This window comes from Hydractinia symbiolongicarpus, chromosome 10 (assembly GCF_029227915.1).
Source record: "Hydractinia symbiolongicarpus strain clone_291-10 chromosome 10, HSymV2.1, whole genome shotgun sequence".
Taxonomy (NCBI): domain Eukaryota; kingdom Metazoa; phylum Cnidaria; class Hydrozoa; order Anthoathecata; family Hydractiniidae; genus Hydractinia; species Hydractinia symbiolongicarpus.
Genome location: NC_079884.1, coordinates 7,141,212 through 7,167,145, shown reverse-complemented (window position 1 = coordinate 7,167,145; position 25,934 = coordinate 7,141,212). Strand labels below are relative to the sequence as shown.

At 31.0% G+C, this 25,934-nt stretch overlaps 1 protein-coding gene and 1 long non-coding RNA gene across 6 annotated transcripts; one reads left to right on the top strand and one right to left on the bottom strand.

The window, feature by feature from the left end:
• Window positions 1–3,688: 3,688 nt before the first annotated feature.
• LOC130612446 (cytadherence high molecular weight protein 2-like) lies at window positions 3,689–25,934 on the top strand. Of its 5 annotated transcripts, none has more exons than XM_057433761.1 (11): window positions 6,926–7,287; window positions 7,396–7,475; window positions 11,564–13,018; window positions 13,082–15,020; window positions 15,493–15,770; window positions 16,247–18,791; window positions 19,134–19,400; window positions 19,499–19,530; window positions 23,744–24,222; window positions 25,183–25,243; window positions 25,332–25,934. In XM_057433761.1, the coding sequence occupies exons 3-10, from the start codon at window positions 11,566–11,568 to the stop codon at window positions 25,195–25,197; spliced, it is 7,008 nt and encodes a 2,335-aa protein (XP_057289744.1). In that variant the 5' UTR covers window positions 6,926–7,287; window positions 7,396–7,475; window positions 11,564–11,565; the 3' UTR covers window positions 25,198–25,243; window positions 25,332–25,934. The 5 variants fall into 5 exon arrangements, with proteins under 5 accessions (XP_057289743.1, XP_057289742.1, XP_057289744.1 ...); XM_057433762.1 differs by having other exon boundaries at window positions 6,932–7,287; window positions 11,564–12,388; window positions 12,767–15,020; XM_057433763.1 differs by having other exon boundaries at window positions 6,940–7,287; window positions 11,564–13,774; window positions 14,531–15,020.
• On the bottom strand, window positions 3,948–6,900 carry LOC130612456 (uncharacterized). The gene is made up of 3 exons (XR_008975463.1): window positions 5,510–6,900; window positions 4,291–5,295; window positions 3,948–4,084 (listed from the first exon to the last, which is right to left on the bottom strand). It is a non-coding gene; the product is annotated as an uncharacterized LOC130612456 (long non-coding RNA).

Genomic DNA, 25,934 nt, shown 5'->3' with positions numbered 1-25,934 from the left:
TTTGTACAACTTAAAAAACGGATTTTTTATGCGCTGGTTTCCTAGATTTATTGAGATTAGACACATTTTAAATGTTTGTCTAAATTTGACAGCTACGACTATTTCAAAATACATGGAATGTAAACATATATGTTGTGTTTACAATTGTGACGTTTGTTTCGGTCTTGTTGCGTTAAGTTATATGAATACAAATATGAATGACGATTCAGGTTTTTAAAAACAAAACAGAATTTTGAAAATGAATTTCCAATGATTTAAAAAGTCTTTTTCCTCTATAAGAAGTTGAAAGAAGAGGACAATGAAGTCTGTCTATAAATCTGTCAATATTAATAATTAATTTTTCTTTTTCTTTCATTTAAACATATTTTCTGCTTCCATTTCCCTCTGCTCAACTACACTCACTGGTCACGTTAGTTAGCACAGAGACTGATACTAATCTGTTTTTTATGGTTATTTTAATGCTGTCATGGTTTCACATGTTGATACTGAATTGAAAAATGGGCAAAAAAATTGGGCAGAAAATAAGAAATGCCAAATAAGAAACGGCAAAAACATTGGTTGCCTAGCAAACATGTAGTCACTTTTTAACCACCTTTCTTTATCGATAAGGTAAGTTAACAAAAGATATAATAACGGATAATGTACCATGGTAATCTTAATCATAGCAGAGCTAAAAAATGCTGTAATCATGTGATCTCTGTTTACAATAATATACGGATACCGTAAATATGAAAATGGATTTGATTGGTTATCACATTCACAATAGGTTTTGTATTACGTTACTAGGGAATGTTTTTATAACATTGTGAACAAAGAGATGGCTCTTTATGAAACCAATCATAGAACTCGTGACAATCAATAAAATTAGACGGGTTTGGTCAATTGTTAGAAAAAAACTTTACCTTTCAGTGAGGAAAGCCATACAGATTTTTGAAAAAAAAGACAAGTCATAAGGCAAGTTTACCAATTTATTATTTTTATTTTTCTTTCTTTTTCTCTTCGTTTATTTGTTTTTTTTGTCTTTAGTCGTGACTGTACTTAAGCCTGAATATTGATACTTTCTAGTCTTACAAGTTTGTTCTTAAGTTTTAAAAACTTAAGAACTTCTGAGGTCTTAAAAAATTTTTTGAGCTATGGATATCCAACAATAAAAGTTTAATCGATTTTCCTGTGTTTTTAAAACTCCCAAAGCAATAGAGAAAGTGAATTATTTTCATCTTTCGATTTAAAGCATTGTTTTGCAGGGATGTCCAGTTTGTGTATTCTCAGGTTTTTGTAAAAGTATACAAGAATATGGTTAATAAAGCTAATTAAGCAGCAACAATGATTTTAAAATTGTTTCAAGAGTTTTGTAGACTATCACTATCTGGAAATTGTTAAGAAACAAAACATTGTTTGGCATAGGTAAAACGTTTAAATAGTAAAAAAGTATATTATATTTCTTACGTATTTAAAGCTAGCAAAAAAAGTATTTTATAACAAAAAGAGCATCTCATCGTACTACACAGGTGAAACAAACTTTCAATTTTACTAAAATTGGATCATAGCTGGTTTTACTGCGAAACAAAAGTTCATTATTTTGATATGATTCAACATTTTGACGGAGAACTTACTCTAACCGTCTCTTATCATATAATTTAAGCTTTTCTCGCAACTTGATTGGCTAATCTGCACGAAATATATGCTGTATTTTGTTTTTCAACCGAGAAAAGAGTGCAGTTTTTACATATACAGAGTGCAAAAAGCTTATATTCTTCCTTTCATTGGCTGATTTAGCGTGCAAAAAGCTTATATTTTTTCTTTGATTGGTTGAAAATTCGTAGGAAAAGCCTATTATGTTCTTAAAAACGAAAACAGTCGGTGAATCGGTGAATTTATTTTCACAAATATTCATTTTATGATTCGTAAATTTTGTTTTGTTTCAATGGTCATTAAATAGTCATTAATCATAGAGCACGCGCTCCCCATCGGCTATGAAAAAAAACAATTGAATTATATTCAACTATTATAGTCAACTTAAAAGAATAATATTAAAGCACGACGATGGAGTTCTGTGTTATTTGGCTTAACAATAATAATTTATTCTTTTAAAAATTAATAGTTTTTATTTCCATTCAGCGTGACATGAACATAATTTGTTATAATGATCTAAGACGCACGTGACTTCATAAATTCAATTAATTCATGAATACAAATTAAATAAATTATCTTGCAGTGATTTTAGTGGCCCCCATAACAATGCTTGTTAATATCGCGAACATAATTAAGCAGTGTGCAACCGACTATGTGAAATTAACATCATATAAGACATGATAAGTACATGATAAACAAGTTATCGCACATGCCCTCAAAAAGTATCAGCTGATATTTTTTTCATTTTTTAGTTCTCGTATATTTCACTCGCCTAAAGGGTCATGAAATATGTAACAAGAACATAAAAACACTCAAAAAATATTGCCGATACTTTTCTCGGCACTGTGCGATAACTAGTACATATACCTTTTTGAACTGAACAATGAAATATTAAAGCATGTCCATTATGCAGAATTGTAAAATAACGTTATGAAAAATATTCGCCCATACAAATTTCAAACTTAGTTCGTGAGAAGAGTACTAGGTACAAAGTACAATAACTGCGTTGTCATTATCTCGTGACAAATGTTACGTAAGAAAGCAAATCAATACTTATATATGTTTACATTCCAGACAACTTCTTTTATTTGTATTGAATTTTGTTCTATTTTGTTTATGCTTAGTCTGTTTGGTCTAAGTTGACGTTGAAAATAAAACAAAAGTGCAAACTTATTGTCATTGTTGTTGTCATGACGGGTTATAGAAACTGTAATTATAGGATATTGGAAAATGAAATGGCAAGTTTCAATAAAATAGCGAAAGTTCGGTCAAGTATAGATTTTGATAAGAGGAATCGATACAGAAAGTACAAGAACTGACTCATGCCATCTTATGATAAGCTGTGTGCAATTAAACAAATAAACACTTGAATAGATATATTTCAAACAAAAAGTCGCCCTATTTATTGCTTAGCAAAAACAGAGTACCAAAAATCCTTTTTAACCCTCTCAGAGTGGTATGTATTGACTATTACTCAAAAATACCCCTTATATTTAAAAGAAATTCTTATCTTAACAACATTAAACTCTTAACACAACTATATTTCGTCAAGGGGAATAATTTTGTTTTGCATTTATTAACCCGACTTCCCGATTTTTTCGGATTTTCTTCGAAAATTAAAAAAGAAAAAACATTTTAAATAACGAGTTTGCCTATCATTAAAAATTGAAGGAATTAAATTTTAAGCAGGTACCACTGCATCCATTTTGTATCAAGTTTAGTCGCGCTTGGAAAAGCATATTAAAAGTTATGGAGGGGAGCAGAGTTAAAACACTGGTACAGTATTTTCACATACGTTCCAAAAAAAATTAGTTGATGACAAAAACGTTGTGTAAGATAGTCTGAAAAATTAAAAAATGATAACTCATTGTCATCTTATGACAATGGTTATTGACAAGATGTGTAACTAAATAAATAAACACTTGATCATGTTTGCATTCCAAACTTCTCCTTTCTTAGCATATACGAAGAAAGAGCACGTACTTCTATTGAAAATTGAAAATGTGTATTATATCATTAACGTATACTATTTAATATTATTTTTTATCCCATGTATCAGAGAATTAAAAAAGCTTGAAACCGTAAATGTTTAAATGGCTGGTGTCATTGTGATCAAATAAACATTTGATCACAATGCGTATAATGAATATACGTCATTATATGGTCAAGTAGACGAAAGTGATAGCGATAAGTTGTCAGGGTAACCGAAAAAAAGTAATAGTGATAGATTGTTTTTTTTAATTACAGAGATTGGGGACTTGGATTCAATCGTAAAGAAGCCTAAATAATAGAAGCGAGCGTTCAATGAAAACAATAAGGTAAGTTTTCTGACAGATAAATACAAAATAGGTGTGTACTAAAAAAGATAAAAATTATTTTTGAATTATACGATGGAGTGTGTTTACGCTAGATGATTTTACGCATAGACAATATCGTGGTCTAATACACGAAACTAAAAACAAAACATATTTAATTACAGCCATTATGGGCTTTTACGTAAGTAAGGCGATATGAACTTTAAACATATCATGTGGTCAGGTAGACGAAAGTAAAAAGAGTTAAAAATATTATATAAAACAAAAATCCCAAGCACACTCGTCGGTATGATAATTGTTTATAGGAACATTCGTCTAAAAAGTTAATTTCGCAGCACCTAACCTCTCCCATGTTCTGGTTTTATTTAACTGGCATGGGTGCGCACTCTTCTCGCAGTATTCTCTGTGAGATGAAGGTCGGACTGACTTGTGGCATGGTTCCAAATGGTCTGCCGTCTTTCGTTTGTAGATAGATAGTCAAGAAGAAACAAGTGAGGAACAGTTTAGGATCAGCAAAGTTTTTGGGTTGTTTATAAAACTAAAAGTTATACACAAAATACACGCTTCACGGAATATTTGTTTTGCTTTTCATAAACAAAAAAAGATAATATTTTAATGAGAAGGTTGTATTAAAACACTTTGAGATGAAGATTGTGTCAAAAATAAAGAACATGTTAAGGAAATTCTTAGTCAGAATTTCTTCATAGATAATAAAAACAAAATAACGTAGTATAGAACTAACAATAACTTTGAAAATGAATTTCGCAACTGGCATTAAATTATGAAAATGGATTTTGCAATTTTTTCTGAAGAACACAACAAGACATTGAAGGCTGAAATAGTATAAAATAAAGTACATCCCTCCCAAAAAAAAGAAGTGTAAGCGAACTGCCAATTAATTTGCTCCTGCTATGAATGTAGGAATTCTCATCTTTTTCTCGTGACGCATTCTTGTTAAGTCTAAGATTAGTTTGAAAACAGGATCGATATTTCACTGTTTTTTCCATGTACCAAATTGAAAGCAAAGTTTTATTTTAAACTGATTCTCAAAATGTAGAAAAGAATTCTCGTCCCTAGGGTCTGTTGCCTATGTCATAGCCGCTAGCGCTTACTTAACGGTGTGGATATCAAACAAGCAAAACCCCTTAAGGACGAAGTTGGTAGAAAAGTAAAGTTAAATTAACTGGAATGTGGCGGGAAAACATCTTAGCTTACTTAACACATGACATAGATGCCTATTTTGTCGGATTTATTTCCACCCTTCAACTGTTGAATTAATCTTCATAAATCCTGGGACAAACGACAGGGCAAATTTCAAAACAGCGCACGTCCAACTTTGATTTGTTATCTAAAAAATGATATTGAAATACATCATGATAATTATACTCCAAGATCCATTTTCTTACTGTCATTTAGTTTCTTCTGATTAAGTAAGCCTGTAGAGCTTCCATAAGTAATAAAAAAAAAATGCAAACAATAATTTATACTAAGATTCTTATCTTTTTATATATTTAATGAAACTATGACTATTGATTATCGTTAGGTAGATGAGAATTGCCCACCCCATTTAATTCGTGATTATGCGTGAATTTCTATGACTTCTTAAAATTGTCCAGATTCATCTACTCGCTAAGGAAGTGAAAACTTGCAGTCTTGCTTTATAGTATTAAAAAAAATATAAAAGTTCAGTTAGTAGAACAAAGTTATAAAAAAGGTCTGGAAACGAGGTTGGTAATTAATATAAACAAAACATATACTGAACAGCTCGTTGTCAAGAACCTCTTCCTTTGAGTTTTCTTCCACCGTGAACACAAGAATATTTTAATTCGTAGTACTAAATCTCCGGTTTCATAATTTTCGTTAATCCTTTTTGTGGAGTTGTAATAACAGTTTGACTATCTCTAACCATAGCACTCTAACATAGACATCAACAAAATTATTTATTTGTATGTATCTAATTTTGTTTTCAATATCAACATAGCAACCACTTTTGTTCCTTTTCTTGTGAATACAATCCACAAAGTTTGTTGCTTTAGCAATCAATTAAGCAAAAATAAATATATATAATGAAAAAATAAGTTTTGAAACAACAATTGGAAAAAGGTATAAACATAACGGAATTGATGCTTGTTTGTTATTGTTTAGCTGGAGTTTAAAACTCTAAATTTGGAAAATTAATAAACAAACGGAGAAGAATAGTAACACGACTATCTCCGTTTTTTCTCTTCAAGAAAATGAAAAAGCACTTCCATCGTACATCCTTTTTTGCGAATATTTTACTAACCTCGCAAAAAAGAAATTAAGCCCTTGTTTAGTCAATAGAACGGTATTTAAGTGCACCTTTGAGGTAAAAACCGGCGTCACCTACCCGCAGTCTATATATTCCTGAAAAGAATCTTGGTATTGCTTTTACTCTAACCTACTGCTTTGACACATCTATGTTTACTGCCATGCTCAGTGATTAATGTCTACTATATAATGACAACATATGCTACAATCAATTACTTTTAGTCATGTTTTCACTTGTACACATAGACGAGTATAGTCCCATAACACCCATCGGACATACTTGACTGCCAAATGTGTGCGTAACATTACTACATCGTTTTCTTTTGCTACTTGCAAACGACATACGAGATCGTTCTCTACTAATACTAGCGAGATTTTATACAAATAAGCAAATGCTACCTTATTTATTAACTTACCAGAACTGTTCATTGCAGCACTTCTTTTATTTACAACTGGGTCAAAATGAGCTACTCCCATGTATTATTAACAGAACAAGGGCAGTAAGCATCAGTGACTGCTACCTGCTGGTATATTTTCCTGTTCACGGGCACACAAACACCTTTGGCCGTGTTTCTCGCCCCGAGACATTCACGTAAACAGACGCGTCGCTCAGATCATAGTTCAGTCCTGTAGGACGCAGTTAAAGTCTGTTGTGTTCTAGTTAAAGAGTAGCATGAGAAAGAATTTCTTGTGAAAGTTCTAAGCAACTTAGTAGTCATGTGATTAGATTTACGTCGTTTAGAGAGAGAAAATACGCTTACGTAAACACGAAAAGAAATATGATTGGTTATTATTATTACAATACTTTTTATATTACACCATGACTATATAAATAATTTGTTTTATGTTGAACAAAAGAATAATTATATATGTAATCAATGTTGCATGACGATTACCAATAAGACAACATAATATAGTTTAGGGTTGGTTTGTCATACACTTTTAGATTTCAGCGAAGAAAGTTCAACAACTTTTAACGTCAGCACATTTTTTAAAAAAAGATAAATATATATTTATATACAAATATTTATATATAAAATCTGTTTCACGGGTGAGTTTAGTCAGTTGTTCTCCAGCTATTTTGATAAAATCTTATTGACTGATAATTTCGATGTTAAGTCTCCTTGTTTCTTCAAAGTTTCTTCTTTGTTTTTTTCAGCCGAACAGCATTTAACGTTGAAAGAATATCAGGACAGGACATATAATTACATATATATATAAAAGAAATCTGTTACACTGGTGAGTTTAGTCACTTCTTTATCTTTTTTAGTAATTTTTTTTTTGAAATATTATTGAAGTGATATTTTCGATTTTATACTGCTGTTGTCTGTTTTTCATGTTGTGTTTTTTTTTGTTTCCTTATTTCCTTGTCTTTTTATTTTGCTTTCTTGCATTAAGTTTGTTCACTTGCATTTTTGTCATCTATAAAACAGATAGAATGTTGATGTAAGAATTGTCAGTCTGACTCAGGTTTTTCTTAACCTTTTATTTTAAAATTAATCACAGCGATCTAGTAGCAAATGTTCTTAATTTTCTTAATACAGAGACTCACATGTGAGTTTCCTATAAACATGTTTCATATAAAATAAATGCTAATTGAGTAAAATCAACCTCATCCGACAATATTTCTTCTTCTCACAGTCAGGGACAGCAATTAGAGGCCCTTGAACGAGGTTGACGGCGATGGCTACTAAAAATATAGATTGCAAAAAAAATTAGAAATTGGTAATGTTGTAACTTTAAATGTGCAATAAAAGTGGAGTTGATGACAAAAACTTTGGTGAAGTATAGAACTTGGCAAGAGAGTGTAAAAAAGTAAAAAATGATGACTCATGTTCTTCTCTTGACAAGATGTGTGTAATTAAATAAATAAATACTTGAAAATATTTGCATTCCAAAATACAGTTTTGTAACAAAAACTCTCCTTCGTTGACGTTTTTAGTACTAATATTTTTAGTACTAATATAAAGGAATTCCATACATATACTACAATGCTTTAAAAACGCTCGGGCGTGTATCGCAGTGTGAAACTTTAGGGGTGTCTAATATAAAGTTGGGAATGAAGGTGTTGTGATAATATGGAGGAGTGGGTTCTAATTACAGCCATTATGGATTGTGTTGCTTACGTAAGTAGAGCGATATGAACTTTGAACATATCATGTGGTCAGGTACAGGAAAGTGATAGTGATTGGAGAATGAGGGTAATTAAATAAAAATAGACGTGTATTAATTTATTGACGTGAAATGTTAAAATGGAAATAAATAAAAGACATTAAAATACAATCGTGCATTTCAGCCTTTATGTAAGTTAAGTTAGTTGGACTTCGAACCGCAATTTCTTGCGCAGATAGGTTCCTCAACTTCAATCCCAGGCAGCGCCCGCGGCGCGATTTGTAAAGTGGTCGGGCCACATAATATAGTGACTAAGGAGGCGGCACCTTGGTTGGCGCCGACGGGCCGAGAAAATTTTTACTATAAAGACCCTTCAGATTGGCTAAAACAAGCATCTTTAGCTATAAGCTACAGCAGAAATGTATGTCAAAATAAACTCTTTGCAGAGGAATAATTATTTTTTCTCACAGAATATCAATAAAAATCTATTTTACATTTTTCATAAAAAGTAATAAAAACGTTACAAATCGCTTTCTGTAAAAATACTAAAAACATTTTGCCTAGATGGATGAGCCCTTCCAAACTCATTGGCAATATCTATTAAAGAAATCGTATCTAAGATTTCCTTGTGTACGTTCAACAATGACAAATCGTTGAACCTTTTCTGATTCATGCTAGAACGTATCCAGGTTTTCAACCGTCTCATCGTAGAAAATAATCGTTCCGGAGTAGCGGATGTAGCTCCCATTGTTAAAACCAATCGTATGATGATGACGACATTTTTTATCAATTTTCGTTTTTCGGTTGATAACGACTGTACAACATCTACAACATCCCTGAAGTTGACAGGACTGGATTCACGAAAGATAGTTGGTAGCAACTCCAATTCACACAACAACGATTGATCGTCAAAGTCATCACAGAAACTTGCATTAACGGTCTTCATTTCTTCTTCGGCTGGCGTTTTACTTATTAACTTCAACAACAGTTGTTCCACTTCTGTAAATACTTTGAAGGCAGGTTGCTCAAACCTCTCTTTGATGGCGCTGACAATTACGTCAATTATACAGAAAGACCGTTAATGTAATGCTATTTTATTTGGAACAAGAACTCTCAAATCAGAATGTTCTAGCTAAAAAAAATTATTACTTTGCAAGAAATTGGTCGGGCCACGGCCCGGGTGGCCCGCCCGTCGCCGCGGGCCCTGCCAGGATATGTTGTCTCTTTGTATATCTGATGCCAAAAAATGCAGCGCCGGTGGAAGAAAAAATCCCTGGGCACGAGCTTTAAGAAGAAAAAATAACTTCTTTTTTTTAAGCTACTTATAATAAAAAACATTAAATATAAAACCTCCTGACCAGACAAAACCTCGTCCCCAGGGCATCTTGTATTTTTCTGACATCACTTTTATTGTTTACCGAAAACCTCTTCGTGGAAGAGACTATTAAAAACTAGTCCATGACCCGTTAGAAAATCCACGGTTTTTTTTTGTTCTTTTTACACCGCTTTGCGTGCGTCTTGCTACTTACGGTACTATTTTGCGTTACAGACACATGTAGACGGGTATTAATAATATAAATTAGTCGGTAGCCCGTGGATAAACCCATATATTCCATAAAATATATGTTTGTAATTATGTGTATGTAGAAGGACCTTATCTGTAATTAGATATAATTGCGTGTTATTTTTTGTATGTAAAAATATTTCTTCTACAAAAGCGACTACATAAAACATCCCCCTAAAAACATCCATTTACATTCTTGATTGGGTAGAACAAATCACGTGACAAAATTAAAGTCATTTCACTTGCTAGGAATTTCATTGTCTGCCAATTTAATCTCAATTGCGGGTTGTGTAACTACAATGAATGTAAATGATTTGTTACAAATTTATGTTGGGACATATTCACGTTGAATTAAGTCGTTGGTGTTGCCTATTCTGTTTAAGTCTTTTTATCATCTATATTATGATACTAAAATTAACAAACCGTTTTATGATAAGAAGCAACACATTAAAAAAGTAAAAAAGTCGATTCACCCACGTGTTTAACAGATTCGTCTATTATATTAATACACCAATTCCAGTTTGTCTTAGCAAGAAAATTACCAATTTTTATATCACATACAAGCCAGCAGACCCTGCGTCAAAACTCGGGGTTAAATAAATTACCACCTCTGCGTCGAAACGGGATAAACCATTACTGAACAAGCATTAAATGCCAGGTTAAGAACTTAAATGCATCATTATTATGCGTAAAAACCTTTCGGAAAGTTTTTGCGGAACTTCTGTTTAAATAAGGCTAGTTTTGAATATATTTTGCTTTATGATCATTTTTTATCATTTACCAGTCAGCTATTTCAGGTTAACTGTCCATAAGTTTTTTTTAACACAAATATTTATGTATGGTTTACTTGCGAAGATTTATTTTGATCACATGCGCCATCTGTAAAGAGTACTCACCAGACCACAGACATTTATGTCAACATTCTTTGATCTCTTTAATAAAAGCCGTATTCTATCTGTCTGTTTGCGCGCGAGAAAAAAAGTCGTGTTGCGGAAACACGAAATGCAAACAGTATAATAACTCTTAAATAGTATTATTGTACCGTATTATGATATACTTAAATAGATGGCGAGAGTCAATAAATAAAAAAAACTTGTGTTTTTTTTATCAAATGACATTACGGTAATCATAGTACTCGCACTATGTTGGAATTTAAGTTTATGTACATTTTGCAACTGCCTTGGGCTGTTTTACTGACTGATAAAGTTGCGTAAAAAGGCTGCGGTGACAAATGGATGCTAACAAAAAGGCGAGACAGTTTTTATTCTGTATGAAGAAGTAAAAAGGAGGGAGAGTGGAGCAAAACACAAAAAACGGACTTCGAATCTGGAGCTCGAAGTCCGTTTTTTCAAACAAATCATAGTTCAGTTATACAGATCCAATGGAAATATATCTTAAAAATTAAACTTGTGAAGTTTTAAGGTGTAAAGTGTTCGTTTTATATGATCTCCCTTTCTCTTGTTGTTTTAAATAATTGATGTACTGTTACTACAGGACATAAAATAACAAATGCAATGTAGCTCTATCGACTTTGTTGCGACAGTCGAGTTTCCATGAACTTGTAGAAATTTTGTTGATAACCAGTATCAAAATTATAACTTCTATTGATACTTCTTGATTTGAAATTGAAATTATCTTATATATATTATAGTCATGGCAACGGCAGTACCTCCAACAGGATCTTCTCACCACGCATTGATCGCAAACAATGAATATCAAATTAAATTGGTCACGCTTCTCAACGAATGTTGTGACCACTTACGTGAAATTTTACATGACCCAGCCCGTGGTAATATGCCAAGGGATAAGAAACAATTATATCTGTCATTAAAAAAATATACGAAAGATTTAAACCATCTGAAAAGAGATCAGCTGGAAATCGTTTTTCCACAAGATAAGGAAACAGATTCGGGATTGTTTGACATCACTATTTTATGTGACGTTCTAATTAATTGTTGTCACGGTATACAAGCACCAATCGGTGGGTGGAGGACCAGAAAACCGCAACCGAACGATTTCAGTGTCGGTGCGGAGATCATTCGAATCAGAAATGAGCGGAATATTGTTATGCATGGAAGAGCAATAACTTCAGCACAATATAATCGGTTATGGAACGCCATAGAAGGTATATTAAAAAGACTCGGATATGACATAACGAAAATTAGAGATTTGAAGTCTGGTTGTTTAAAAGACTTGGACTTATTTAAGATTGAAATTATGAAAGCAGTTACTGAAATTTTAAATTTCAATGTTAACAAAAACCAAGACAATATAAAACAAAATCAAGATGACATCAAAGCAAATAAAGATGATATTCAGCAAAACGAAGATGGTATTACACAAAATCAAGATGACATCAAAGCAAATAAAGATAATATTCAGCAAAACGAAGATGGTATTAAACAAAATCAAGATGACATCAAAGCAAATAAAGACAATATTCAGCAAAACGAAGATGGTATTAAACAAAATCAAGGTGACATCAAAGCAAATAAAGACAATATTCATCAAAACGAAGATGGTATTACACAAAATCAAGATGACATCAAAGCAAATAAAGATAATATTCTGCAAAACGAAGATGGTATTACACAAAATCAAGATGACATCAAAGCAAATAAAGATAATATTCTGCAAAACGAAGATGGTATTACACAAAATCAAGATGACATCAAAGCAAATAAAGACAGTATTCAGCAAAACGAAGATGGTATTAAACAAAATCAAGATGACATCAAAGCAAATAAAGACAGTATTCAGCGAAACGAAGATGGTATTACACAAAATCAAGATGACATCAAAGCAAATAAAGACAATATTCAGAAAAACAAAGGTGGTATTACACAAAATCAAGATGACATCAAAGCAAATAAAGATAATATTCAGCAAAACGAAGATGGTATTAAACAAAATCAAGATGACATCAAAGCAAATAAAGACAATATTCAGCAAAACGAAGATGGTATTAAACAAAATCAAGATGACATCAAAGCAAATAAAGATAATATTCAGCAAAACGAAGATGGTATTAAACAAAATCAAGATGACATCAAAGCAAATAAAGATAATATTCAGCAAAACGAAGATGGTATTAAACAAAATCAAGGTGACATCAAAGCAAATAAAGACAATATTCATCAAAACGAAGATGGTATTACACAAAATCAAGATGACATCAAAGCAAATAAAGATAATATTCAGCAAAACGAAGATGGTATTAAACAAAATCAAGATGACATCAAAGCAAATAAAGACAATATTCATCAAAACGAAGATGGTATTAAACAAAATCAAGATGACATCAAAGCAAATAAAGACAGTATTCAGCAAAACGAAGATGGTATTAAACAAAATCAAGATGACATCAAAGCAAATAAAGACAGTATTCAGCGAAACGAAGATGGTATTACACAAAATCAAGATGACATCAAAGCAAATAAAGACAATATTCAGAAAAACAAAGGTGGTATTACACAAAATCAAGATGACATCAAAGCAAATAAAGATAATATTCAGCAAAACGAAGATGGTATTAAACAAAATCAAGGTGACATCAAAGCAAATAAAGATAATATTCAGCAAAACAAAGATGGTATTAAACAAAATCAAGATGACATCAAAACAAATAAAGATAATATTCAGCAAAACGAAGATGGTATTACACAAAATCAAGGTGACATCAAAGCAAATAAAGATAATATTCAGCAAAACGAAGATGGTATTAAACAAAATCAAGATGACATCAAAGCAAATAAAGATAATATTCAGCAAAACGAAGATGGTATTAAACAAAATCAAGATGACATTAAAGCAAATAAAGACAATATTCAGCAAAACGAAGATGGTATTAAACAAAATCAAGGTGACATCAAAGCAAATAAAGACAATATTCATCAAAACGAAGATGGTATTACACAAAATCAAGATGACATCAAAGCAAATAAAGATAATATTCTGCAAAACGAAGATGGTATTACACAAAATCAAGATGACATCAAAGCAAATAAAGATAATATTCTGCAAAACGAAGATGGTATTACACAAAATCAAGATGACATCAAAGCAAATAAAGACAGTATTCAGCAAAACGAAGATGGTATTACACAAAATCAAGATGACATCAAAGCAAATAAAGATAATATTCAGCAAAACGAAGATGGTATTACACAAAATCAAGATGACATCAAAGCAAATAAAGATAATATTCACCAAAACGAAGATGATATTAAACAAAATCAAGGTGACATCAAAGCAAATAAAGATAATATTCTGCAAAACGAAGATGGTATTAAACAAAATCAAGATGACATTAAAGCAAATAAAGACAATATTCATCAAAACGAAGATGGTATTACACAAAATCAAGATGACATCAAAGCAAATAAAGATAATATTCTGCAAAACGAAGATGGTATTACACAAAATCAAGATGACATCAAAGCAAATAAAGACAGTATTCAGCAAAACGAAGTTGGTATTACACAAAATCAAGATGACATCAAAGCAAATAAAGATAATATTCAGCAAAACGAAGATGGTATTACACAAAATCAAGATGACATCAAAGCAAATAAAGTTAATATTCAGCAAAACGAAGATGGTATTAAGCAAAATCAAGGTGACATCAAAGCAAATAAAGATAATATTCAGCAAAACGAAGATGGTATTAAACAAAATCAAGATGACATCAAAGCAAATAAAGACAATATTCAGCAAAACGAAGATGGTATTAAACAAAATCAAGATGACATCAAAGCAAATAAAGATAATATTCTGCAAAACGAAGATGGTATTACACAAAATCAAGATGACATCAAAGCAAATAAAGACAGTATTCAGCAAAACGAAGATGGTATTACACAAAATCAAGATGGCATCAAAGCAAATAAAGACAATATTCATCAAAACGAAGATGGTATTAAACAAAATCAAGATGACATCAAAGCAAATAAAGACAGTATTCAGCAAAACGAAGATGGTATTAAAGAGAATAAAGATAATTATAATCGATTTGCAGCCGAAGTGGAAATAGTAAAGCAAACTATTTCTTCATCATCATGTGATCAGAAGAGTTCTCAGTTGACAGAAACTATAAAAGAACAACCCAGGTGTGTAATTCTTTTTCTATGTTGTTCCATCATTAAATTGATTCTGTCAAATCAACATAATTATCATTCAATTAAATACCACTTTATATTTGTGTAACTAAATAACTTTTGTGTAATGATTTCAATGCCCAGCGTGTAAAATTAGTAGAGTCATCAGCAATAAGAGTCCAGGAGATTGAAATTATGACAGCAGCGATTGAAATACAAAAATGTAAAGTAAATAAAAACAAAGACAACAATAAGTAAAATCTATATAACTTAAAGAATGGACTTATATATATTCAAGTTGATGTAAGAAAACTCAAAACGCAGTTAGGAACATTCACAATGATTATGAAAGATTGAAAGACGGAATGGGAACAGTAAAGTCCTTTGTTGTCATCGTATCGTTCAAAAACTTGTCATTTAAACACTACTGACTTAGAAAAAAATTACGGTTCTATTCTAATTTATAATTTAATCTTTATTTTAGTTATATGCTACTAAAAAATTTTCATGGAGATTTTGTAATAAAATTTGATGATGACTGCTTCAACTGGTCTGCACAAAGTATACAAACTATTATTACTAAAAATTTTACAAGACAATCAAAAGAACTTAATTTCGGCGACGATTATTTTGTAGAAGAAAAAGAAGGAAAACTATTACTGCTTATTTACAATCACAAATCTATCAATGCTGAATCTATCAATGGGTTATCCATTACGTTAGTTGACAGTGAAAGTAAAACTCATTTGATTTCAATTGAAGGTGAGTAAATTTAGATGACGTATTCTATCCAGAAAAAGTTCAAGGCGCTATTTTTCTTCGAAAAAAATAAATAAGGAGTTGAAACAATGAAAATAAAAATAGAACACAAAAAATACATTACTAACTAATGTGGATGTGCACAAGGGCAGAGCACAAGTAAAACAAGTTTGGAAAGCTATATTTACAAGCAAATGTAAGGGTTTATTTAAAATATTATTCGAACCATGAAAAACATTGTCAAGATTTTGTTAGAATAGCAATCATTTTAACGATGCAAGCCACTTACCTCGACAAAAGTTTTACTTTGGCTATGCGAACGCAAAAATATATAAAAATTATTGCAAAGATTCTTAAAAAATAACGTTTTGTATTCTACACCAAAACTTTGACGACTCTAGCGCGTTGTTTTGTACACTACTTTGGATTAAAATTGGTTGTGTAGAAATGTTGCAAACTAAAATAACTTTTTTAATTAGATATTAAATTGGTCCAAGCGCATATGTGTGAAACCAGCCATTTTGATGTAACAACGCACAACAGTAGAAGAATATCTGAACAGATAAAATGCATTGTAGGAGCAGAAAGAGAAGAAGCAGATATTGAATTTATATGTGGTGGTAGCCTGCAAACAATGGAACCTAAGGAGTACGAAGCATTTGAAAGAGATTACATCCAGCGTTATTTCACCGTCAATGGTAAATGCATGGAAGAACCACTCCAATTTCCACCTCCAATGCAAAACGTCACACATTCCTTATTCGCACAAAAGATAACGGATGTTATAATCGAATTACAACATTTGTTTACAATATTTACGCATTATAACACGAAGGAACATATTCGATTTCTAAAACTGGATAAAGAATTTTCTTTGAGTTTGGAAAGCACAATTACTGATAACAAAAGAATTCTACTTGTGTTGCCAAATTATATCGTCAACATTAGATACACAGAAACAACCGACGCAGTTAGAATACAAGATGAAGTCAAAGCGGGCGAAGAAGACTTGAAGGAGCTATCTATCATCACTAAAAAATATCTTAAAAATGGTCACCTGAAAATGGTTAATGTTGTAGCTGCACCACATTTCGAAGATATCGAAAATATCCACCTTTGTGTAGACTGCAACCTACTCTCCAAGAAAACTTTGGCTGAGGATAGAAATATGATGAAGTTCTTTTCAAATATTTTGCAAAGCTCACAAGCACAAAAAAAAGTTCAGGATAACAAGGAACGGTATATCAACATAGTCGGTAAAGTCATGTGTTTTATGGCTACAAGAAAAGCACTCTATTCTGTTCCTTCACTCAGTAAAAACGTCCACGAACAAATAAGCTCGTTAATACTTTCTCCACAGCAACTCCGTCATTTATACAACAACTCTTTAAAAAAAATTATAATCGGTCCTTTAGGCAGTGGTAAGACAGTGCTAGCTTTAGCACATTTGGAAATTGCTTACGAGCGCTCTGAGAATAGATCGATCATATACTACGTAGTTTGGGACGGCAACACATTGCTGAAACGGGATATTGTCAATCATACTAAAAGATTTAATTTCAAAGCCGCTGTCGAAGTTGTTGTAAAGGATAATGTCGAGTTAGCTCAGGATATGAAAATGAATGAAGTGCCAACACCGTACCAGTTAATAGAGTCATTGGTTAAGAAACATGTTGACCAAAACCTGCATCTAATAATTGATGAATTAAATGGAGAGTTATTGAATAAGGAAGAATCATCTTTGCTTAAACACTATCTGGAGACTGAAGACAAATTAAATAACTCCTTCATCATTTTTTTCCCACAATCCATTGAGAAACATAGAACATTAATTTCACACCAAAAAGTCACAATACATGACAAGTACAAGTATGAAGAAACAGGAATGGAAGTATTAAAACTTAACAGAGCAATGAGAACAACCCGGATAATCTTTCAGTTTTTAAAGGCTTTCGAAAATAAAGTAGAACAAGACAAGGTAACAATGAAGCTTCCCGATCAGAAATCAAAAGATGCAATATCCACCAAAACAAAAATCGAAAAAAAAACGAATCTCTTTTCCAAATTTTGGCAACAACTGAAACAACCACAAGAACAACGGCGACAACAACAGCAGCAGCTGCAGCAACCACCACCACCACAACAACAACAAGAACAAGGACAAACTACCAGTAGCAATGTCACGCCGATAATAAAAGGAGAAGAAAAAGTATTTGAAACACCGGTTGATATTGATGTCGTTGCAGCTTCCATACAAGATGGGGATCTTTCGGGTAATGTTAGAATTGACATTTCCTTAAAATTTAATACAGCGTATTCAATCGGTCATAATATCGAAGGAACAAAACCGTTATTAATACATCCGGCAAATACTCCGACAACAGACAAAGAGTTTATACCAATGTTAGCGCTTGTTTTACAAGATGTATGTTTACATCATGCCACTAAACGTTTGTTCATATATAACACATTCCCTCAAAAGGATATTTTCTACAGAATACTAAAACTGTTAAAAATTGATTTTCTTCACTACGACAAGTACACTGACTGGAAAGTTTTAAATTGTGATGATATTATAGTTAAAAATCCCTTGCAGAGTCAAAATTATAACCTGCTCACTACTATTGAGGGAAGTCGTGGAGTTGAAGCAGCCGAATGCATCTGTATAATTGAAAGCAATGATTGCAAGTTAAAACATTTGACGTTAGAAGCAATGTCCAGAGCAACACAAAATCTGGTCCTTGTTTCAGCGTCCAACGTCTACCAATCGGATACAGTAAAATCATCAACTGGTCATATCATCAGTAAACTGTTAACTGAACATTTGGTTGAATACAATGTAGAAGTCTCAAATGATGAAGATACGGAAATACCGTTCACAAAGTCTATAAAAAGTAACAATAAAATAGTTTTTAACATAAAACCACAATATTGGAAATTCAAAAAAATGATAAAAGATTTGGAACATGTTGGTTTTCAGGCAACGGATGAACGCCTAAATGCGCATGAGATCGTTAGGAAAAAGTAAGTAAAATTTTTAAACAATAGAGAACAAATTCTCTTTTGAATAGTTCTTAAAGGAGAGATGAGTGTGATCATTCACAATCCTCTCTCCTTTCTTTTGTGAAATTTGTTCTAGAGAGGCAAAAAAATCACGACATATGTATCAGGGCCTATTCTGTACTTAATAAAAACAAGAGTTTGTGTAAGAGTTTTCTGATGTTAAAAATGTTAACCTGCTGCTAAGCATGAAAATAATAAAAAATTATTAGACAAAATTTTGATCATCTTTTAATTTATTTTATTAAGTAAAAGTCATTAGTTTTGTTAAAAAATATGATATAAATGCAATATTAATAATTTTAGCCTTTATCCTCCTGGAAAAGTGAGCAATATAATTTGCTCATATTTGTCAAGTACATCATGTATATTGAGATGGCAACAGGACGCTGATAAGTACACCGTTAGTAGACAAGAAAGTAATAGTTTAAGCTGGAATAACTTAGTAACTGACTTTTCTTGCAATCAATACATCGTTGATTACATGGTTATTGGTGAATCGTGCAAGTTTTGTGTAATTGCTAAAAATCATCTTGGTGTATCTGATGACAGCATTGTGTCTTATCGTCACAAGTAAGATTATATTCAAGTCCTATTTAAAACATTTTGTAGCCATGTGTTGGGAAGTATGTCATTCTTGAGAAATATTAAAATATGCTCATTTTTTTTAGACTTCCAAACGTTAAGGGTGTCAGATTTAAAGGTAAGAGAAGTAGTTATCGTTATCAGCATATTTTTAGGCAAAAAAATCATGACGAGACTCTTTGTCAAAATTAAAAGACATATAAAAAAACATTAGTGTGAAAAAATGATGTTCAAAATCATGAAAATTTATAATTATTGCTTATTTAATGTCGCTACCCATATTAAAAGAATAAAATGATTCTGATTATTTGTTAAACATTTAATTTGTTTTAAAGTACATTTATGTTTACTTTTATGTTTACTGTACTTATACCATGGGACACGCAAAGTCAATTTAATGGCACTATTGTCTGAAACGAGTTTAGTCCTAGAACCTTTTAAGAAAAAATTTTTCGCTAATTTTTTCCATCTGGTCTTGGTTTTAAAACAGACCTTTACCAAAAACGTAAGAGGTTATTAGACGTTATTGACTTTTTTATAAAATTTTAACAACGTTTTGCTTTTTGGTCATATGACATTAATTAAGAAAAACTGAGTGTTATCAAGTTGAAATAAAGCTACTTTGCATATTGGTAATATATTTCTTAAAAGTGGGTTTCGCAGTAAAATGTGGCGCGCTGCTGTTGCTGTTGTATCATAGACCAAACTAAACTCGCTTGTTTCTGACATGATACTATTTATATTATTCCTTGACAATGACTAAACAAATAATTGATAATAATAATAGGTATAAAATATTTTGAGAATTGAAAGTAACTCTGATCGACCACTTAAACTTGACATTTTTCTAAAATCTCTTATAAATTGCTGACATTTCGTATATATGAAGTTTATTTTTTCGATGAAGAAAATTATTAGTTTCAAGTTTTCCCAATTTCCTCATCAGGGAATGTGAACTTGTGAAATATTTAAAAATAAGATACGATAATGTAAGTTATCGATTACATCATTGGAACGCTCTGATAAAAGTAGATAAATCTTTGTTAATAGCCCAATTTGGGTGCAAAAATGATACAAATGGGCTGCAACTTTCTTAATAACCCTAGTTTCCTAATAACTCAAGTCTATTTTTTTTATCTTTACTGAAGTAAATTCTATTAAATTTTTAACAGCTATCAGATCGCAGTAAACACTTTTTTATTCTTCAATATTTTTATGTCTAATACACAGCTTAAACAACACAAAGCAATAAAATTCTGTTTCGTATGAAAAAATGCATACCGTATTTCCCGCATATAACCCTCATTTCATATAAGCCGCAGCTATTTAAGATAACAGAAAACCCAACAACATTAGATCACGCATCCCTTCGTATAAACCATATCTTGCGATAAGAAAAAAAACCAATCAGTGTGTTTTTCTTTGTTATACAAGAATACATGACAAAAAAATATAAAACTTATCCCACATAATAATTCGTACGAATGTTCGTAAAAATCGATAATTCAACTTGGCCTGTTACAGAAGGGTGTCAATAAAAGTGATACGAAACCTCTCACTTGGTAGTAATAAAGTACATTTTCCATATTAACCCATACTTTTTTCATCATTATCTATAGAAGAAATTTTGTTCAAATATTGCCATTAATTTTATTATTATCTCGTGGTTGCTCGATATATTCAAATCATATACTTAGCATAGATTATTAATAATTTAAAAGTAAATAAGTGCAAATCCCTAAAATTCAATTCCCCCTCACAGCAAACCCGTCATTACAATCAAGCAATGAGCACAAAGCTGGCGTGGTTAACATCTTAAATATTACAAAAATTAATTATATTTGTTCGGGTGAGTGAGGTCATTTGCGTTCAAAACAAAAGATTTCCCTATATTGATCACGTGAGCGAAAAACAATAGAATTAACCAATCAAAGAGCGCAGTCAGTATTATGATGCCAGAAAAATAGTGTGAGACCCAGCGTAATTTAGGGTGAAACACCCTAAGTAAAATTAAATAAAAGTCTCCTGGCTGAGTGTAGTTTATATTTTTCGTAAATTTCAAAGACACGGTATGTGGTGTGAAATTCTTTAATTAAGCCTGTTTATAATTTTTTATCTAACGTAATGGCACACAAATTTGGAACAAGGGATTTCTATAGATATCCAAGATAAAATTTTATTTTTAAACTCAGATGCAAACTTCGCAAAAGAAGATTGTACTTTGCGTGTCAGTACCGGACAACTCAACACGTGTATGCAAAGGGAGAACGTCCTTTTGAGACCTACCTTGACCGACAAACCGAATTGGGCGGCAAATTAGCAGCGAAATATTTTTTTGATTTTAACGGGAAACAAAAAACGTTTGGCGAATTTAAGATACTGTATTTAAGCGGTCTTGTGGGTATTAAAAACAAGACAATTATTTTGAATTCTTGAAACTAATGTGTTTTTTTTAAGAATAAACACTGAATATTGCAGTCTGATTAGTTAAAGGTTTACATCAAAATATTTCGCCGCTAAATAGTAGGAACTGTTTCTACTTTACAGCGAAGCGAATTTTTTGAAGCACAATCAAAACAAACAAGAAACCGCGGTCGGTTTAAAATCATACTTATCGAAAAGACATTTCATTGTAAACGTTCCGACCAAGAATAGAAGAATTATCGCTAGTATACCAATCTGGACATTAGTGGAGAAAATAATTAGCTACTGTATCCAGTTGCATCGGTTGCATGTGCATGTAAATTCTGCATTAGGAGGTGAATAATTTAACTCACATCAAATTGTTCATAAAAATAATTAAGTTAGGTTTTAAGTTAGTTACAATATAGTAATGAATAACCTCTTTTTTAAGTTGCTCATAATTGAAAATTCTTCCTAATAGAAATCATGAGAAAAAACACAATTACAAGCAAATCAACAAGTCATTTCATGGTAAAATTTAAGTCGGTTAGTTTTGTTTTACCAATAGCCTGAAGCTGTTCTCATTTTATTTTTGCAATACCTAAGTCTCATGTTCTTTAAAAATTGTTCTTATAAAGAAACCCGCGCAGTTTTAACCCATCGCGTGTCAGAGAAACATATTTGAAATATTCGTGCAGACGAAATCGAATATATTGAGTACAGTCGTTCTATTTTCATCACTATATCATACTCAACCAAAACAAATATGTTTCATTCAACAAATAATGTTGATAAAATGTGTGAGGTGAGAGAAATTTTAATTTTGATAAAAGCAGCAGCTAGTTTTTATTATACATTATTTTTATTCATGAGAAGTCTGTTTACAATTAACGGATTATTTACTAAGAGCTGTGTAATTTTAATTTATTTTTACAATTTTTACTGAAAAAACTAAGAAACTTTTTTTGCGTGCTTGAGATTATTTTCTACCTTCTACCGTTATTTGTTCATTTGTTAGGTAAGCACAAGGAGTGCAAAATAAAAAGTAGAAGTTCAGTATTAATATTTAGTGAAGTTTTTTCTTTGTTCGTAAGAAACAAAATAAAGTCATGGAATAAGCATACTAGCCAGCCTTGGTTTTAGGGATTTATCGCCGTCTTCCCACATGCCATATAGATAAAAAATCCCTGGAATCGAGAGTGCTAGACTAGGCAATATTGATATTTGGTAAAGTTTCTCTTTTGTTCTTAAGAAGCCAAATAGAGTCATGGAATAAGCATACTAGCCACCCTCGTTATCAGAGATTTTTGCCTTTTCGCTATAAAACATCCCTGGGGACGAGAGTGCTACACTAGGCAATATTAATATTTGGTACATTTTTCCCCTTGTTTTGAAAAAGGCTAAATAAGTCATGAAATAAACAGCTAGCCATCCTATTCTCCAGGGATCTTTACCTTTTTGTTCTTTTCCCGCATAAGAAATAGATAAAAAAATCCCCGGGGACGAAAGTGCTAGACTAGGTTGGTTTAAAAAAACGCATTATGTTATCGTAGTAATTGTAGGAATACCTATATTTACTTCCGAGATTTCTATTAAAAATGTCATGTGAAATTATTTTAACAGGCAAAAAATTTTAGGGTCTCGACTTTAACTGAAACATTTCCGTGGTTCATACAAGTAGAATATTTTCTCCTGATGCAAATTATCCTATACATGATGACGTCAACATATTAATATTAACTTGAATAAAAATAAATTATTACTATATTTTTTGTTTCTGTGTTTTCACAATTACTTTTTTATGTTTAATACATTATAAAATGTTTTACAATAAAAAAAAGTATTTAATGATGTCATAAGTTTTTCGTTATCATGTTTCATTAATTTATAAATTTATAATTTTTATTCATTTATTATTTTATTTTTAGATATCGTGGAAATTATTAAATCTAACGATATCAAGAAACTGAAAAAATTGCTATCCATTCATCCAAACATCATTCACATGAGAGGTGAATATAAAAACACACCATTGATGTGGACAGTATGTCACACCAACAATACATCAATGGTGGAAATACTCATCTCATATGGCAGTGATGTTTGGGCGGAAGATAGATTGACATTCAACAGTTATCATTTGGCTGCGTTATATGATCGTCACACAATATTAGATATGTTATGTCGACATGATGTAACAAACATCAACCGTGTAGATGTTTCCAACCGCACACCACTACATTATGCTGCGGAGTTTGGTCACATCTCATGTGTTGATGTTTTGTTACGTCATGAAAATATTGATGTGGCGATCAAAGACTATTGTGGAAGAACAGCTTTTGATTTTGCTGGATGGGTGAATGAACAAAAGCGGGAAATAATAAGACGAAAAATAAAAGAATACGAAGTAAGTTATTAAGTTTATTTAATAAATTAGAAAGAAGAATAAATTTGTATTTTATTTTAATTTGAAAATAATAAGGATTAAATAAATGTTTAAATAAATATTTAGGTATGGAATGTTTTTATTTTTTTAAATTTTAGTGCGTGGTATAAGAAATTAAAAGTTAATAAATTAGAAAGAAGAATGAATTTTTTATTTCTTTTAATTTGATAATAATGATGATAAATGAAAGTTAAAAAACGAATGAAATAATTTGCAATAATAAAAGGATGGATGATTTTTATTTGAGTGAAGTAAACTAATTAACAAATTGAAGGATATAATGAATTCAAATTTAAGAAACTTAAGAATAAAATGTTGAATGTCAAAAATATTTTTTTATAACAAATTGGATAAAATGAATAAAATACTTAAGAATAAAATGTTGAGGTTGTCAAGTAGATTATTGTGACAGTCCAAAGTAGAAAGTATTTTTAATAAAAAATAGTGAATAATTATAGCTGTTAATAATTCTGACAGCATTAATTTTTATGTATGTAAAAATAATGAGAGGAGATACTGTAAGAGATAAGTATATATTATAACGAAATTAAAAATAATAAATTTTATAAGAAAAAAGAAGAAGTAAAAATACAATTTCGTACCCAGACTGTTTTTTATTTTATATCTTCTGAAATTGAATGTTATTATTGTTAGCATGAATTAAACATTATAGATGTGAAAATATTTAAAATAAAAGATATTTAAAACATTTAAAATAAGAATGCCACGATGTTAAACTTTTTTTTCGTAATCCAAAATTATTTTGTTTTTTGCATAGCGATTGTACAAATTTCGCGTTATAAAAGGATTTTATGAACAAATTGACAGATTGTCTCTCATTTAGAAGACATGGCCATGACGATGGCTGTTCTAATACTTAGGTAGCTATACTTTGAAATAACAAATCTTTTTATCTTTCAGGACAGGACGAAGTAAATATTTCAAATGATTTTGTTTTGAAAAACAACAATCAGTTTGTGAGGTGAGACGGTACTTTATACAATTGGATATATTTCTCTTTTGTTATTTCTATTTTTAACTTTCTCTCATGAAATTTATTTATTTTTTAGATGAGGAACGAGTCCATTTTTTAGTTTTATTTTATATTGTAATAAATTTATTTGTAGTAAAACGTACTGAAAATTTTTCTGTTCGATTTTTATCAAGCCTTGTTTCGTTTATATTTCATTCAGGAAGCGACACATGTCAAAGGTCACGTGTTTTTAACTGTCTCAAACTTGCCGCATAGTGCAATGTACAGTAAATCTTATTACAAACATCAACTGATATACTTTCTCAACCTCGTCCCCAAGTCTTGTTAGGCCTTTTATATTTTGAAGGCCTGAACAAGGCCCTGGCCCTGTCTGGTCACGTGACGACAGAATACCCACGTATAGTGGGTATTTTGAAAATAATTATTTGTTTCGCTCTTCCAAAATATACACAAGCAGTCGAGAAAAAAATAAAAGAACTGACAGAATTATTTAGAATGGTTAAAATAATATTAATAAGAAAAAAATATATATATATTTTAATATAAATATTTTTATCTAAATATTTTTATCTAAATATTTTTTACATTGTAAAAAATATTTTTATTTACTTATAATAATATTATTTAATGTATAAAAAAAACTGTTAATAAATATTGTATAATATATTAAACATTCACA